The 19,092-nt window shown below is 42.7% G+C and overlaps 1 protein-coding gene across 1 annotated transcript; it reads left to right on the forward strand.

Moving 5' to 3' along the window:
- The first annotated feature begins 4,204 nt into the window (after positions 1-4,204).
- On the forward strand, positions 4,205-6,152 carry LOC115374675 (tripartite motif-containing protein 16-like). Its single transcript, XM_030073714.1, has 2 exons — positions 4,205-5,722; positions 5,804-6,152. The coding sequence occupies exons 1-2, from the start codon at positions 4,314-4,316 to the stop codon at positions 5,982-5,984; spliced, it is 1,590 nt and encodes a 529-aa protein (XP_029929574.1). The 5' UTR covers positions 4,205-4,313; the 3' UTR covers positions 5,985-6,152.
- The last annotated feature ends 12,940 nt before the right edge of the window (positions 6,153-19,092 follow it).

The raw sequence follows: 19,092 nt of genomic DNA on the forward strand, positions 1-19,092 counted from the left end.
TTATAGCGCACACACAATTACTGCCAATTAATTATCTGAGATATACATTCACCTGCATTTCTGCAGGATTTAGAGCACAGGAGCTCCCAAAGACAAGCTCACAACAAGAAATCAGCTGAATCTCAACAACACAGGACTTCCAGCTCCAGTGCTTCAAGCTCCAGCTCCAGTCCAGTTCGAAGGATCTGAATTTCCTTCGGGATGAATAAAGTATCTATCTATCTATCTCTATCTATAAGACCAACAACAATACATTATAAACAACGCCCGCTCCGATCACACACCATTAAAACTCGAAGCACAACTAAGTCTGAAAAGCCTAAAAAGCTACTGAGTCACTCACATACGAGCACAACATAGGAAGACTTTATAACCAGAGAGAGAGAGAGAGAGAGAGAGAGAGAGAGAGACTTTTAAATATCCATTAGCTCTTACCTTTTTGTTGTGTGCACTGATGTGGAGCCTGAGCTGCTAATCCAGCGCTGTGTCTGTGTCTGTCTGGCTCTTCCCAAAGGTGTTCAGGTTGATCTGAAAGCGGATGTGGGCTGTGGAGGCGGTGCAGGTCGCAGTCAGCCTCTCTCAGCCAGACGCCGCCGCTAACCGTCGAGAAAAGAAAGCACGACAACCTGCTAGCTTGACTACATCCACACAACCTGGTCTCTTTTTGTACCATTCCGTTTGAAAAGTCCTCACAATGTTTGTCCCTTCCTTTGGATCAAATCCTTGGGGTCGGGTGTTGGTTTTCCAAGTTAATATTACATTTTTCCCCCTCAAATATCAAGTTGGAAAGTCTTTTCATGGGAAATCTCCACCTTCGTTGCTAGCCAAAAGCACTGCGTGCCGTTGACAACAGCATCGCGAGACCTTGTGGGGGGTTCAGGGCCTGTCGGGATTCTCGACATTCCCGACTCAGGAAGCCAACCCACAGAGGCAGAGAAGCGCTGTGCCTAAATGATGCCCATTCTTCTTCTTCTTCTTCTTCTTCTTCTCTTGATTTTATGGCGGATTGCAAGCAACTTTCAGGTGCATACCGCCACCTACTGTACAAGAGTGTGTAACACTATGTCACTTAATTCAGATTCTGGCTATAAGATGTGTTTTATGTAAAAAGGCTATGAGTGCCTTCCTTACAGCTCTTATTCTTTCTTCCTCCCCTTCTGTTCCCAGAATTCCTGCCAGGGTCCACTCCTGTCCTGCTGCTCTGACTCTCTCCTGGAATCTCACTCGCTCTGCTGCGTCACAAGCACGGTTAAAAATAACATGTTCTGTGTTCTCTTTTACGCCACATCTGTCACATTTGTCATTATTTCTTTTCCCGTGTAAACATGGTGTCATTTAGTCCAGTATGTCCCACCCTGAGTCTCAGTATAATGATTTCCTCCCTTCTATTCCTTTCTTTATAGTTCTTTGTTATAACAGACTTTTGTATATTGTATAACCCTCTGCCCTTCTGATCTTTCTCCCACCTATTCTGCCATATTTCCATTCCGTTCTTTTTAACCAGAGCTTTATCCTCTCCCTTTCCTAGTGGTATTTGTATTGTGATGTTCTTTCCCAGTGCCTCTTTTGCCAGTTTGTCAGCAGCTTCGTTTCCTTTAATACCCTCGTGTGCTGGCACCCAACAAAAATGTACATCAATCCCACCTCTGTGCAGTCTAAACAAGCTGTGCTGAAGATCGATGAGGAAGTCCTCTCTGACGGAGTTTTCTGACTTTATGCTTTCCAAAACTGACACTGAATCTGTGCAAACCACCACCCGATCTGGTCTAACTTCCTCCACCCACTGCAGACTTGCATTGACTGCTACCATTTCTGCTGTGAAAACTGAAATGATGCCCATAGAAGACCGCGGACTTTACAAAGCCGTCATCTCCACATTTGGAGAAAGGGACAAGGTTTTTGACAGCAGCAAATCTGCATATTTCACAAAACGCTGGCTTAGTGGTTTTGCAAGGGATTAACCACTCTCTATTTTTCCTACCTCTCTGCATTGAAGTACCTCTCTCTTTGGTCAAATGATCTAGCAGTCTCCTTTTTTGTCTATCATTAGCTGTGCAGCTTTACCCGCCTCCATGTCCCGACAACAATCTTCCACGCAGTCGGAACCAGCCTGGCTCGTTTCAGTGCCGACTCCGGCGACAGTCTCTGCCAGAACAGAGCTGCTGCTTTGTTTTGTTTTTTTTTTGTTTGTTTTGTTTTGTTTTGTTTTGTTTTGTTTTGTTTTTTCGGGCTGTGCTGGTCGGGTTGAAGATCCAGGCTCCGGAAGAGTTGTGGAAAGTGGTGTAGCATTTTTCATGAAGTTCAATTCTGTTTGGCAGTATTTTGTTTTCTTTTTCACCGGTTCTGACATGTTTGCAGAAGCGCCCAGTCAGTTCAAACAGGCAACAAAACACACAGCAATGAAGCAAATTTATTGGTTGATGTACAGTACACTGTATTTGAATTGTGTGATGTCCACTTTGATTGGATTAAAAATGTAAATATTCTTCTCTTGTTTTATGTTTGTGTAGGCTACTAAAGAGCCGCGGAGCGGCCACGGAGAGAAAAATAAAACACACCAGGCCGCGTTTTACTACATTGTGCGCTAGAAATGTTTGAATGCAAACCACATAAAACTTGACTCGCTTTCTGAATAGATGAATTTTGTATGAATGTAGTTCTCATTACAATACGGTGCTAGGGGTGAGGGCTTCCTGCTGCAGCTGGGGGCTGTGCAGTGGCAGTTCTGCCCATGTTGCTGCCCTTGGCAAAATTACTACCTTGCGCCCTTCCATGTTACTACTCCAACCCTTCATAGCTGTCAGCTGTATCTTTCTCTCTGTGGCCCCTCTCTGTGTTTTACCGAACGTATGAGTTACCGTAAGTGTTGCAATATAGGGACCTCTGATTTTACTTAAAAATAATGTGGGAGGAGGGTAAAAGGTGCTGCAGCTCAACAAGCATCGGGAAAATACACATTTATGCACGATTAGGCCTTCAACATACCCGTGCATCCGTATTTATAACCATTTTCATGTTCTGTCACAAAACTACATGGATATTTACCTCTAAACGTCAGTCTTGGCTCAGCAGCTCTGCACAGCTTCCTCATTTACTGCCACTTTGGAAGCCTATCTCCATGGAAACGGACAAACAGCTGCTAGATCGTACTTTTACCTAATTTTACATTAAATTAGTGTTTAGCACTGTTTACTGTTTGACAAGCATTTCACCTGGTTACATATGTGAAGCTTGCTGTTTGTTTCTGCTGCCATGGTTTGTAGCAGTAAAAGCAGAGAGAGCACAGCTTCACCAAATATTGAACTCAGCACTTTTCTGACTGACAGTTTTATTGATCACTAAGATAGCAATGACTTGGAATGAAGTTGGTTTGATGTTACAAAAAAAAAAAAAAAAAAAAAAAAAAAGTAGCTTTGATGTAGCTGAGCTACATTTTGTCATTTTATTGTAGCTCAGCTTTGCTACATTTCTCTGGTGTGGAGCTTCAGTGGAGTGAATCTTCATTTAATGTTCAGTCACTGACAGCTTAGCTCACTACATTTTCCAAGTAGCTTCCCAACACTGGGTATATATGTGACACTGTTGTACTTTGGCAAAACAAACGTATTTTCTAACTTTGAAGATATTTATGAGGCAATTTTAGGGGGAAGTTGGAACTGAAGGGCTTAAAGGAGTTTTGTTTCACTTCCATAATTCTCTTTATGTCACTAGATTTTTTTTTTTTACCGTCTTTCAGTACCTTCCAAAATATTTGTTATTTTTCTTGTTGTTTTGCAGAGTAAATACTGAGCAGTAAACCTGATCTACATTTTTCAGACTGTATCTGTTAGATCTGTTGTGTTGACTGAGCTGACTGAGTTGTCACTGACTGGAGGGTCATAATATAACTGGAGATAATATTAGCTATTGGTTGAAGATGAAAATGAGACTTGGTCACACTGAGCCCAAATGTAACAGTTTAATTATTTTGTCATAAACTTTACTTCATGTTGTAAATAAGAGCAAAACACACACTGCCTCTTTAAGACCGCTCCTCTTCGTGGAGTGAAGCAGCAGCTGAACCCCTCCCACCTCTGTCTGATCTCAAACATTACGAGTTATATTCTGCCCAGATATTTCCTGGTTCTCAGATCTGACAGTTTAAAGACAGGTGGAAACAACACAGTGTAAAGAAAAAGAGCCGACAAGCCCGTTTACAGCAGATCAGCCAGTGACTGTGAGGAAAAGCTGATGTTTGCTTTGGATCGGAGCACAACTCTTATCTGTTGATAGAAAGTGAAACTATCAGACGTTCACTGTGACTGACAGGGGAAATGGCACAGCGAGGAATTCAGCTTGACTCGGCAAAGTTTTGCTGTTCGATCTGTCTGGATCTGCTGAAGGATCCGGTGACTATTCCCTGTGGACACAGCTACTGCATGAGCTGTATTAAAGACTGCTGGGATGGAGAGGAGCACAAGGAAATCTACAGCTGCCCGCAGTGCAGACAAACCTTCACACCAAGGCCTGTCCTGGTGAAAAGTACCATTTTAGCAGATATAGTGGAGGAACTGAGAAATGCAGGACTCGATGCTGCTCCTCCTGATCTCTGCTACGCTGGACCTGGAGATGTGGCCTGTGATTTCTGCCCTGGGAGGAAACTGAAAGCCCTCAAGTCCTGTCTGGTGTGTCTAGTCTCTTACTGTGAGCACCATCTCCAGCCTCACTATGATATCGCTCAATTAAAGAAACACAAGCTGGTCGAAGCCACCGTCAAGCTTCAGGAGAACATCTGCTCTAATCATGATGAGGTGATGAAGATTTTCTGCCGTACTGATCAGCAGTGTATCTGCTATCTCTGCTCCATGGATGAACATAAAGGCCATAACACAGTCTCAGCTGCAGCAGAAAGGAAAGAGAGGCAGAAAGAGCTCGGGGTGAGTCGGCAGAAAATCCAGCAGAGAATCCAGGACACAGAGAAAGACGTGAAGGTGCTTCAACAGGAGGTGGAGGAGATCAATCGCTCTGCTGATAAAGCAGTGGAGGACAGTGAGGAGATCTTCACTGAGCTGATCACTTTGATGGAGAAAAGAAGGTCTGATGTGAAGCAGCAGATCAGATCCCAGCAGAAAGAGGAAGTGAGTCGGGCTGAAGAAGCTCAGGAGAAGCTGAAGCAGGAGATCGCTGAGCTGAGGAGGAAAGACGCTGAGCTGGAGCAGCTCTCACACACAGAGGATCACATCCATTTTCTACAGAATTACCCCTCACTCTCATGTCTCAGTGAATCTACAGACTCACCCAGCAACAACATCCGTCCTCTGAGCTACTTTGAGGATGTGACTGCAGCTGTGTCAGAGCTGAGAGAGAAACTACAGGACCTTCTTAGTGAGGAATGGTCCAAGATCTCACTGACAGTGACTGGAGTGGATGTTTTACTGCCACAACCAGAGCCCAAGACCAGAGATGAATTCTTACAATATTCATGTCACATCACACTGGATCCAAACACAGCACACACACGTCTGTCATTATCTGAGGAGAACAGAAAAGCAACATTAAAGGGAAAAGAACAGTCATATCCCAGTCACCCAGACAGATTTACTAAATTGTGTCACGTCCTGAGTAGAGAGAGTCTGACTGGACATTGTTACTGGGAGGTGGAGTGGAAGGGGGAAGTTTCAATAGCAGTCTCATATCAGGATATCAGCAGAACAGGGATCTGGGATGCATGTGTATTTGGACGCAATGACAAATCTTGGGCACTGAATTGTTACAACATGAACTGTCACTTCAAACACAACAAAATCGTAACTAAAATCCCGCTCCCTGTGTCCTCCAGAGTGGGAGTGTACCTGGATCACAGAGCAGGTATTCTGTCTTTCTACAGTGTCTCTGAAACCATGACTCTCCTCCACAGAGTCCAGACCACATTCACTCAGCCTCTCCATGCTGGAGTCTGGCTTTATGATAACGGAGACACTGCAGAGTTTTGTGAGCTCAAGTAGACAGGAGTGATTAAAGCAGTTTTGTGTGAGATTCTGTCATCTATTTCTAGAACATCTGTGTTGGTAAGCGCTTGTTTCTGTTGTGTTTCTGCACTGCACGGGCCACAGATCACCTGTCACTCAAACTGTGTGGGCGGGACTATGATTCTCTTTCTAGGTCTCAGTGCAACAACATCAGCTGAAACAATAAAGATGTGTCTTTTTTTAACTCAAGAACTACACGTCTTTATTTTAAAATGAGTATTCACTAAAATATTCTGTAGTATTTTTATTTTGCAGCTAAATGCTCATTGCTGTGATTTCTCAGTCCTGCACTTCCCAGACGTCACCTGTGGCAGATTTTGTTCTTTGTCTGTTCAGCCGTGGTGGATATAGGTTGAACTCAATCAGTCCACAGTAGAGAGAAGCCAAATGAACTGCACCTCACAGGGAAATGTAAAAAAAATATCATTGATTAAACTGTTGAAGGCTCTTTATGATTCTTAACTTCACTCAATATTTAGTGTAACATGTTTTTGCTCTTCCTGTTATACTGCTTAATGGAGTCAGAACTGTGTTTGCACTCGTCCTTCTTAGTAGCTGAATAGCTGTTTGTTGATTTTGTCTCCAGTACTTTGTAACTATGATTTTTTTAAAAATGCACTGCAAATGAAATGATTCTTCTTGTCAGTGGGAAATGATTTATGCGTTCCTCCACAGTGTTGACATGCTGGTTGAACAGGTCAAGTGTGAGAATCACGTGACGACTGAGATAGAAACGTCTGTTATGAGATTTTAGTGATTAGGTGTGTCAACAAAGAGAATTTTATGAAAATGAATAAAAAATATTTCCAAGAATCAACAGTATTTCTTCTGTTCTCATTCCAGAAAGTCTATCAACCCAGCTGAAGAGAATCTGACAATAACAGGGCAGTATGTCTTGACTGGTTTACGTGCTAAAACACAAAGAAGTGCTATAATGCCCTCCAAGCACAGTAGAAGAAAAAAAACTGCATTCAAAAGTCATTTATTACATTTTACTGTGTCTGGGATGAAATGAAACCAGCTTTGATCGACACTTTTAGCTCAGAACTGAACTGCATTTTCTTCACCTGTGATTGTGGATGCCATTCCCATTTTTCTTCTGTTATGAAACCAGAATTTTGGGGGATTCATTGAAATTTAAGGGCCAATTTGAAATCCTGTGTGTTGCTATGACAGGACATGATGTTGTGTTGGTGCTGAAACTGATGAATGGTTTCATTTCACATATAAAATACATTACAGGCCTTCAGATCACACAGATTGCCATGAAACATACAGTCTTATACAATCTTACAATACGATCTTAGATACACATAAATATTTTCATTTAATCTGTGAGTTCATGTTTACATCATCTTAAAATAATCAATATTTTCCCATCATCCTACACTCAGATGGCATCAAAACTATCAACAGTGTGGTAAGAGTTAACAGAATGGAAACAAATCAGCAGCAGTTTAGACCCTGCAGGTTCAATGCACATATCTGGGGTCAGTGAATTAATCCTAATCAAATCATTTCAATCACAGCTGTTTAATAGAATACATAATCTGTTCAGTACAGTAAGAAAAAAAGCTAAATAGGTGTAAACTAAATTTTGAGTGTGTGCATTTCATTGTCCTTCTACTGTATGTCATAATTTATGTATTTCTTTATTTACTTATTTTGTCTGTGTTTATTTGAACTTTAAAAGTTGTCTGTGACCTAATTTTTTTTTTTTTTTTTTTTGGTCCACCTGTTTCCTTTTTTTGGCCAATTGTTGGTATTTGGTTGGTAATTGTGAAAAGGTTTTTGTAAATCCACTTTATGTGATTAATGAAGAGAATTTTTGGACAAAGCAGGGCTTTGTCCTCCAATTGGGCCCTAATTGGGCCCTAATTTAAGCAGCAATTTAAGCAGACATGCAAACACAGGTGTGCACACATACACTCACACACTAACATACATACAGACTTCACCGACATTAGCATATACATACCACATACTTTCTGTTATTATGTGTGGCTCGGTAACCAATCTAGAAATCGGACACACAAGGGTCAGTTTTCACCAGTTGTTCCTTATTGGTCCAATAGGCACACTATAAAATTTTTTGTTTGCTCGGATGGACACTTTTTGAGATACGGCCAATTTAGTGAGGGGGTTATATGTCGATTTTGGTATGATTTTCGCGTGTCCCTATTTTTCCTCCATTTTCAGATGTCAGTATCTCAAGAACTACACCACATAGGAAACTGAAATTTGGTACGGTAATACACCTTCACCTACTCTCTCAGAATATACAAAAACATCTGTCATACATCATAACTGGTAGGCATGCCAGCCCCTCAAAAATGGAAAAAAAATTACTCAGGTTTCGTGGTCGACCATGTTCGGGCCATCAGAAAACAACTTTGTATTAGGGATGCACTGATCCGATATTGGTATCGGTATCAGTTCCGATATTAAAGAAATTCTAGATCGGGTATTGGTGACAATGGGCCCAATCCATAGGGGCCGATTCTATGCTGTACGCTGTGAGTGACGTCATGCGCTAGCAACACGCCGTGCGGAGACTCACGTTGTTTTCAAAATGGTAAAACATCTAGCTGTAACACAACTAACTTAATCAAGCACCTCCAGAAATTTCGACTGGGGTGAAGGGTGGGGTGGTGTCAGTCGGGGTGTACGGCCCGGTATGGAATGTCTCGCGGAATGTCTCGCGGACCTTTTGCATACAAAAATATATATTGTGCTGTGTGCTTGCTTTTACGGAGACATGGCTCCATGGTATAAAAGCGCTAACTTCCCTCCTAGAATTATAGCATGAAAACAAGAAAAGAATGTGCTCCTACACTTCCTCTTTCCCTGACTTCTTCACTATATCAGGAGGGCCGGATTCACGTAAGAAGTGGGAGGGCCTAAAAGTGCCATGTTGTGTGTTCAGCTCATTCATAGTGCCTCGATTGAGGTGTCTTTAAAATTAATGCTTTGGACTTGTCTTTTCAATGTATATTATGAATTAACACGCAGTGAGGTCCGTGGCTGGGTAGGCAGGATCAAACAGAGCTTAAATCGCATAGTGCATGCATGCAAAAATATTAGGGCTGGGCAAGTTAACGCATTATTATCACGTTAATTCATTAAACTATTGACGCCGATATTTACTTTATCGCGCATTAACGCATGTTGCTCACATGCGTTACACCGCAGCAGCCAGCAACAGACTTTTACAAAATAGTAAAAGTCTGTTGCTGGCTGCTGCGGTGTAGGGGTTAGACTCACTCCGGAACAGTAGGTGGCGGTAATGCACCAATGAGCTGGCTGCCAGCCCAGCCGCCGTTCAAACAGAAGAAGAAGAAGGAGAAGAGCGCTGGCTGCTGCGGAACCATAATACATCCATGTGCGGAACCGGGTAAGAAAAACACGCGGAAAAACCAAAGCAGACATGGAGACGGGTAAAGCCACAGAGCCTTTAAATGGCCATTTTCATTTTAAAGTTCTTCCAGACGGCGGATATGACAGAAACAAGGTTATTTGTAACCACTGCCAAGCTGAACTTTCTTATCACCGGAGTACCTCAAGCTTAAAATATCACTTAAATGCCAAACACACTGTAGACATCACCAAACAATTCAATGAATCTGAGAGTGGAGCGGGGCTTCGGCAGACCACACTTAATGCAGTGTTTGGGAGAAGTACCGATAAACAAAAGCAAGAGAAGCTAACAAATGCCATGGCGAAGTGGATAGCTACAGACTGTAGACCGATTAGTGTTGTGGAAGACGTCGGTCTGAAAAACATTATGAGAATCGCAACAAATGACAGCAGTTATGAAATGCCATCAAGACGCACCATCAGCCGAAGAATAAACGAGTTGCATGAAAAAGAGAGGACTGAAAAAGCGGCAACTTTACAACGTGCACCTGCAGTTGCTCTCACAGGGGACTTCTGGACATCACTCGGTAATCATAACTACCTCGGAGTTATGGCACATTATATTGATGAGAAGTGGGCGCTACATTCACATGCTTTGCCTGTAATAAAAACAGAAGAGTGACATTCACAGAAGAGTGACATGATAGCTGCTGCGAGACAACTGCCCTTTGATCACATCCCCTGCTTTGCGCACAGTCTCCAGCGCTCTGTCACAGTGTCTCTGCATAACAGTGCATTTGACAATGTGTTTGCCAAGTGCAGAAAAGTTGTGGGGCACTTCAAACACAGTCCAGCAAGCGCAACCGAATTAGAGCAAAAACAAGTTGAACATGGACAGAAGAAGGAGGCCCTTATGCAAGATGCTCCAACCAGATGGAATTCAACTCTGGACATGGTATAAAGCATCCGCAGAAATGAACAGCCACTGAGGGACGTCCTCTCCACAAGCACCAAGGCTGTCATGCCAACTACAGCTGAAATGGAGAAGCTGCAGAGGTTGGAAATGCTACTGGAGCCTTGCAGGTATGTTTTACATGATATTTCTCACTATCCTGTCTGAGTTCATGTAAGAGGGGAATAGTGTTTGTGTAAATGCAGCATGAATATGTAGAGAATATTTTTTGTGAATAAGTGAATGCAATTTATTTTTTGACTGAAATGGAGTTGATTTTCTGTTGCAGATACTTGACTGAACTCTTGGGAGGAGAAAAGTATGTCTCATGCTCTGTGGCTCTCCCTGCTTTTTGACATCTCTCTCGGGTGATGGAGAGCTCAGATGATGACCCCGCTTACGTGGCCATGTTCAAGTCTACATTCAGAGAAGACCTGGAGACACGTAAGGGAAATGCCAACATTGCATATCTGAAGATTGCTAGTGCATTGAACCCAGGTTCAAGGACCTCAAGTGTATCCCCAGAGCTGAGAGGAGTGAGGCATGGGCCTCAATCACCGACCTAATTAAGAAAGAGAGGGTTACTGCAGAGAAAGTTGTGAAAGAAAAAACCTCAGAGCCACCAAGAAAAAGTTAACCCTGTTGGCTGCTTCATCTGAGTCTGATTCTGAAGAGGAAGAAGACTCAATTGAGAACAGTGTGCATCGCTACAAAGTAGAGCCAGCCATAAGTTCAGATTCCTGTCCATTAGAGTGGTGGTCCAAACATGCAGGCTCACACAGCAGGGCCCCGTATGCCCAGAAGTACTTGGCCACCCCTGCAACCTCAGTCCCTTGTGAAAGGTTGTTTTCTCTTGCTGGTCACATTGTGCAGAAAAACAGAGCTTCTTTATCTTCTGAAAATGTAAATAATCTTGTGTGCCTTAGCAACTGGCTTAGTGCAGAGGAGTAGAAAAAAAAAAAAACAGAATTCCAGTAAAACATGCACTTTACATTCTAGTTCCCTGTAAAGGAAGTTTCAATAGTGAACTTTTTTGTGCTTCACACTTTGGTATTGAACATAGACTGGTAATGCTGCTCCCTGTTAAAAGTTTCTGCTGTTACCTCAGAAATTGCCTATTTGTCCTGATTGTGGCTCAAGATTTTGTTGGTAGATTTTTTAAAAATTATTTTTCATAAAGAGAATGTCCTGGCAGTGGCAATAAGCTTTAATTTATTATTATTACTATTATTAGGGCTGTAGTCTGTTAGTCGACTGGTCGATTTATTGGTCGATATGTTCTTGGTCGACCAAAATCTGATTGGTCGATTATTTGCCGTATTAATTTTATCAGGAGTAAAGCACTAAGTGCTAATGGGGGTGTTTTCAGAACAGCCTGTTTCACAGGTAACAGTCTGTCTTCAGAACACCCCCCTTGTTTTCACAATTTTGGATTAGCCCAACCCACTGGCGACAGATAGGTAAGCCCGTATGTTCTGAACTGAAGAAAAAAATTGGTCTGGTTTTCCAACTAGGCTATTTGCTTAATTAAGAACATTTAATGAACATTTAGTCCTCTACCATGTCAAAGACGTCGTCAGTGTGGCAGCATTTTACCAAAATAGATAGAAAAAAAGTCGAATGCAAACTTTGCAAACAACAGTTTGCGTATCACAGCTCAACAGCCAACATGGCATATCACCTAAAACGGTAAGCTAACATGTCTGTGTTAGGTTGCTCTGACAGTTTGGAGTATAAACATATCAGAACCGGCATATTTCAATGTTTTAGTCTAATCGTTTTATAACTGTAGGTGCACACAACCGTGACGACGGCAGCTTGACATAAACGGAAATCATAGGCTGTGATATTGCGTAGGTGCACGTGATGCAACGCCGTCAGAGCCGACCGACTCCAGCGTGTCATTCACAAACCTGCCAACATTTGAGTAGTAAAACTTGGGAGATTTTTGTGGTGGGGAGCAGCAAAAGATGTGCGGGGATATTAGTGCCTGCCGAGTGGGTTAAGATTTACAACACATCCAGGTTTTTAATAACTAGTCAGTAAACTCGGCATTGTCTGACACAGGCTGGAAAATGTGCACTTTTATTTACAGTTAAACATTTCGCCGTGTGTTTCAGCTTCTGTTAAACTAACGGAGCTGCGGCGACTTCCGGTCTCAGCTTTCAAAATAAAACCTTTGTTATTGTGCGTTTCTCATTATTATTAACAAACAAAATCGGGGCTTGTAAATTACGGGAAATTCCCGGGAGAAAAGACAAAACTGGAGGGCGGCAGGAGATGAGTCTAAAATACGGGAGAAACCTGGGAAAAACAGGAGTGTTGGCAGCTATGGCCAGGTACTGCAACAAATACCCCCCACAATCTAACTTGTTTCCTTTACTGTAAAATCGGGAGATTAGCAGGAGAAATTACTGATCGGGAGCATTGCGGGAGATAGGGTTAAAAATCGGGAGTCTCCCGCGTGAATCGGGAGAGTTGGCAAGTATGATCATTCAGTGCAAAATAATTCGATCAAAAACGATTTAATATACTGCAAATACTTGTTGTTTATGTTTATTTATAATTCATTTATGCTGACAAGGCTACCAGGTAGGTTACTGTCCAGTTAATTAATCTAAAAATATAATTTTTTTATTATTATTATTATTATTATTATTATTTTTGTATTCCCGCTGCCCCCCAATTAGTCGACTTTTGGTCGAAATTGCAGGACTTTAGTCGACCAAGATTTTCTCTGGTTGACTACAGCCCGAACTATTATTATTATTATGTATTTTATTTATTATTATTATTTTTGTATTCCCACTGCCCCCCGATTAGTCAACTTTTGGTCGAAATTGCAGGACTTTAGTCGACCAAGATTTTCTCTGGTTGACTACAGCCCGAACTATTATTATGTATTTTATTTATTATTATTATTATTATTATTATTACATTTTTTTAAGTTGAGATTTACACTAAATATGTGTTAGTGCTGATGTTAAAAGTGTTTGCACAACAAATGTTATGGCACTTTCGTTCATATGGCAGCAGAACATTGAAATAAAAGTGCTCTTTACACTACTTTTGAATTCATTATTGGATTTTGCGTATACAATGCGATTAATCGTGATTAATCGGGCAAATTATGTGATTAATTGCGATTAAAGATTTTAATCGTTGCCCAGCCCTAAAAAATATATATTAAGTAGAACTCAATATTAAAACAACTGCAAAGTCAATCAAGTTGCCGCTGCCAAAGTGTCATTATTGACATCAGCGGAATAGCACGCACACAATTACTGCCAATTAATTTTCTGAGACATACATTCACCTGCATTTCTGCAGGATTTACAGCACAGGAGCTCCCAAAGACAAGATCACAACAAGAAATCAGCTGAATCTCAACAACACAGGACTTCCAGCTCCAGTGCAGTCTATAAGAGCAACAACAATACATTATAAACACCGCCCGCTCCGATCACACACCATTAAACCTCCAAGCACAACTAAGGCTGTGTCCGAAATCACTCCCTAACCACTATATAGTGCACTATATAGTGATTACGCCATTTTGTAGGGGTGTCCGAATGTTTAGTGATCACTATATAGTCCACTGGATGTATCCCACAATCCACCGCAAAATGTAGTGGACATCCGATGGTCACTAACCAGGCAATCTATCCCGTCATGCATTGCGGAACGGCGCCGAACAACGGGTGAAGTAGTGTCCGAAACGGTCCGCTATTGAGTTCACTATATAGTCCACTACATCGAATTCCCTATATAGTGAGTAGGGAGTAGTGAGTGAGTGAGTGATTTCGGACACAGCCTAAGTCTGAAAAGCCTAAAAAGATACTGAGTCACTCACATATGAGCACAACATAGGACGACTTTATGAGAGAGAGAGAGAGAGAGAGAGAGAGAGAGAGAGAGAGAGACTTTTAAATATCCCTGTTAGCTTTTACCTTTTCGTTGTGTGCACTGATGTGGAGCCTGAGCTGCTCATCCAGCGCTGTGTCTGTGTCTGTCCGGCTCTTCCCAAAGGTGTTCAGGTTGATCTGAGAGCGGATGTGGGCTGTGGAGGTTGTGCAGGTCGCAGTCAGCCTCTCTCAGCCAGACGCCGCCGCTAACCGTCGAGAAAAGAAAGCACGACAACCTGCTAGCTTGACTACATCCACACAACCTGGTCTCTTTTTGTACCATTCCGTTTGAAAAGTCCTCACAATGTTTGTCCCTTCCTTTGGATCAAATCCTTGGGGTCGGGTGTTGGTTTTCCAGTTAATATTACATTTTTCCCCCTCAAATATCAAGTTAGAAAGTCTTTTCATGGGAAATCTCCACCTTCGTTGCTAGCCAAAAGCACTGCCTGCCGTTGACAACAGCATCGCGAGACCTTGTGGGGGGTTCAGGGCCTGTCGGGATTCTTGACATTCCCGACTCAGGAAGCCAACCCACAGAGGCAGAGAAGCACTGTGCTTAAATGATGCCCATTCTTCTTCTTCTTCTTCTTCTAATAACCGCCGGGGTGATTATTTGCATTATATGTAGGTAACCCAAAATAAGGCTATTCACCTTATTTTTGCAGAAGTAAACAGTTAGCCGCACATTAACAGTGCGACACTTCCGTTTCTGTCAAAATAAGAGCGCTAGCTAACATTAGAACAAAAGGGTGTACCTGTTGCCCCCTTGAAAAACGTGACAGGAAAATGTTTCCAGTTTGGCAACTTTATTCTTCCCCGGTGCTTTTCCCTTTTTTTCTCTCTTTTCGTGAAGCAACCAGACTTCAAGTGCTTACCTCTCAGGTACACACAGAACAACAACAAAGCGCACAGTGAAGCCGCAGAGGGGAGCCAAGTTCTTAAAGCGACAGTACACACTCTAATCAACTTGCTCTGAGTTTGCAAAAATAATACAAAATAAATTATATAATGAAATGGATGGCAAAATAATGATAATGAAATAAAATATTCACTGTACTGTCCTACTGTACTCTACTGTATTTTTTTAAAAACATATATAGACACAGTATATTCCAGTTGGCAACATACCGTAATATTAAATCGACCGACTGAAAATATGTTGGACAGTAGCTGTCATCACGATAATGACCTGGTGCAAAAATAAATAAAGGCCTGCAGCGAATAGCCGCCTGGTTCTTTTAAACGCCCGGGGTCCAAGTCGATTTTGCATATTAAACGCCCGGGCAATTAATTGGTGAAATACGGTAATTCAGATTCTGGCTATAAGATGTGTTTTATGTAAAAAGGCTATAAGTGCCTTCCTTACAGCTCTTATTCTTTCTTCCTCCCCTTCTGTTCCCAGAATTCCTGCCAGGGTCCACTCCTGTCCTGCTGCTCTGACTCTCTCCCGGAGTCTCACTCGCTCTGCTGCATCACAAGCACAGTTAAAAATGACATGTTCTGTGTTCTCTTTTACGCCACATCTGTCACATTTGTCATTATTTCTTTTCCCGTGTAAACATGGTGTCATTTAGTCCAGTATGTCCCACCCTGAGTCTCAGTATAATGATTTCCTCCCTTCTATTCCTTTCTTTATAGTTCTTTGTTATAACAGACTTTTGTATGTTGTATAACCCTCTGCCCTTCTGATCTTTCTCCCACCTATTCTGCCATATTTCCATTCCGTTCTTTTTAACCAGAGCTTTACCCTCTCCCTTTCCTAGTGGTATTTGTATTGTGATGTTCTTTCCCAGTGCCTCTTTTGCCAGTTTGTCAGCAGCTTCGTTTCCTTTAATACCCTCATGTGCTGGCACCCAACAAAAATGTACATCAATCCCACCTCTGTGCAGTCTAAACAAGCTGTGCTGAAGATCGATGAGGAAGTCCTCTCTGACGGAGTTTTCTGACTTTATGCTTTCCAAAACTGACACTGAATCTGTGCAAACCACCCCCCGATCTGGTCTAACTGCCTCCACCCACTGCAGACTTACATTGACTGCTACCATTTCTGCTGTGAAAACTAAAATGATGCCCATAGAAGACCGCGGACTTTACAAAGCCGTCATCTCCACATTTGGAGAAAGGGACAAGGTTTTTGACAGCAGCAAATCTGCATATTTCACAAAACGCTGGCTTAGTGGTTTTGCAAGGGATTAACCACTCTCTATTTTTCCTACCTCTCTCTTTGGTCAAATGATCTAGCACAGTGTTTCCCAAACTTTTTTTCTGGGGGCCCATTTTTTAAAAATGACAAACCACTGTGACCCAAATCACAATGTAGGCTTTATCTATAAATCACAAGAGCGAACTTGTACATAAATTGCCATTTCTGGCCAGTTTTAGTGCCATTTCTACATCACTTCATCTTGAATAGGTGAAACAGCCATCTCAAAAATATATAGATTGTTCTCTTGTTGGGTAGTAGTGTCTTTATCCGGGGCTCTCTTTTTGATCAGCCAAGCATCCATTGTGGCTGGCTGCGCGCGAATTACGGCGAAAATATGGCGGAAACATACTGAAACATATATCTGATCTGAGTGGAAAGTGCGAGTATGGTTTAAAAAAAAATAATTTAAAAAAATAACGAGCTCCCTCATGTGGCTAAAAGGTGTACTGCAGATATAGATCTTAAATAGGCTAGACTGGACATGGAAGAAATACCGTATTGATCTGAATATAAGACGACCCTGATTTTAAGACGACCCCTCTTTTTCAAGACCCTTTTTTGGAAATATACTTTTTATATGGACATTCTGCGACACCAGCCCATGCTAGCTTTAAACTCAGTGCGGGGTATGTTGAGCTCTGTGGCAGCTTCAAGTGCTTTTTGCTGCATCACAGCCCTCGTAACGGGCAGTCCTTCACTACGTTTCTCATTCACAAAATCACACACCCTCCTGTCAGCCTCGCTGAACCGACCAGTTTTTGGACCACGAAAAGTCCTTCTCTGGCTGTGGGCATTTTTTAGCTCTACTTTCTGAGACCGCCACCGTCTCACATTGCACTCAGGGCCAGGGTTAAGGGATGTTTATTTACCTTGACAGTTTCGGAGATAACTTCAGAAAGCGTCCAACTGACAGCCGGAGCGGCGTGTCAGCTGGCTGCTACGTTCAACCGGGTGGCGGTTGAACGTAGCAGCCGGCCGGCCGGCCCACCTGATGCCGCCCGGTGCCTCGGTCGGCACCGCACCCACCCGGTCAGGTCTGCCGGATCTGACAGGTGCACGGCGCACACAGACTGCCATACCTTTCATCATAAATCAACTTTTGTTTATACGCGGTTGCAGCAGCACAATGGAGAGCGACACAGACATCATGGTTGATTATTGATTGCGCAATGCGGCCATTCGCCAGTAATCGCGCTGCGCGCATTAATCGATTTTGCGGAGGCAGGAGGAAAGTTGCATGATTTACGTTGTATCCACGTTCGCGCGCCGCGTGCGTGACCGTGCATGTGCTCGTGCATGAACGCCCGTACAGTGCTGGAGCACACCCCTTCCAACCGTGCCAGAGCGGGGGAAGTGTACTGTATTCAAGCACGGAACATATGCAAGTACAATACATGTGTATTTGCTTAGACCCCCAATATTAGACGAGGGCGTTTTTTTCAGGGCATTTTCAATGGAAAAAATATCGTCTTATATTCAGATCAATACGGCACTACAGATTTATTTGGCGACCCAAATAAAATCTCATGCGACCCACATGTGGGTCGCGACCCAGTATTTGGGAAACACTGATCTAGCAGTCTCCTTTTTTGTCTATAGCCTAATCAGCTGTGCAGCTTTACCCGTCTTCATGTCCCGACAACAATCTTCCACGCAGTCGGAACCAGCCTGGCTCATTTCAGTGCCGACTCTGGCGACAGTCTCAGAGAGAACAGAGCTGCTGCTTTGTTGTTGTTTTTTTTTTGTTTGTTTTTGTTTTTGTATTTTTGTTTTTTCGGGCTGTGCTGGTCGGGTTGAAGATCCAGGCTCCGGAAGAGTTGTGGAAAGTGGTGTAGCATTTTTCATGAAGTTCAATTCTGTTTGGCAGTATTTTGTTTTCTTTTTCACCGGTTCAGACATGTTTGCAGAAGCGCCTAGTCAGTTCAAACAGGCAACAAAACACACAGCAATGAAGCAAATTTATTGGTTGATGTACAGTACACTGTATGTATTTGAATTGTGTGACGTCCACTTTGATTGGATTAAAAATGTAAATATTCTTCTCTTGTTTTATGTTTGTGTAGGCTACTAAGGAGCCGCGGGGGGGCCACGGAGAGAAAAATAAAACACACCAGGCCGCATTTTACTACATTGTGCGCTAGAAATGTTTGAAACCACATACAACTTGACTCGCTTTTTGAATAGATGAATTTTGTATGAATGTAGTTCTCATGACAATACGGTGCTAGGGGTGAGGGCTATATACTGCTGCAGCTGGGGGCTGTGCAGTGGCGGTTCTGCCCATGTTTGCTGCCCTAGGCGAAATTACTGCCTTGCGCCCTTCCATGTTGCTACTCCAACCCTTCATAGCTGTCGGCTGTATCTTTCTCTCTGTGGCCCCTCTCTGTGTTTTACCGAACGTATGAGTTACTGTAAGTGTTGCAATATAGGGGCATTTTCAGTGAATGGAGCCGGTTTTACCGTAAGTGTTGCAATATAGGGACCTCTGACTGGGCTTAAAAATAATGTGGGCGGAGGGTAAAAGGTGTTGCAGCTCTACAAGCATCAGGAAAAAACACATTTATGCGCGATTAGGCAACTCTGCACAGCTTCCTCATTTACTGCCACTTCGGAAGCCTATCTCCATGGAAACGGACAAACAGCTGCTAGATCGTACTTTTACCT

This window comes from Myripristis murdjan, chromosome 17 (assembly GCF_902150065.1).
Source record: "Myripristis murdjan chromosome 17, fMyrMur1.1, whole genome shotgun sequence".
Taxonomy (NCBI): domain Eukaryota; kingdom Metazoa; phylum Chordata; class Actinopteri; order Holocentriformes; family Holocentridae; genus Myripristis; species Myripristis murdjan.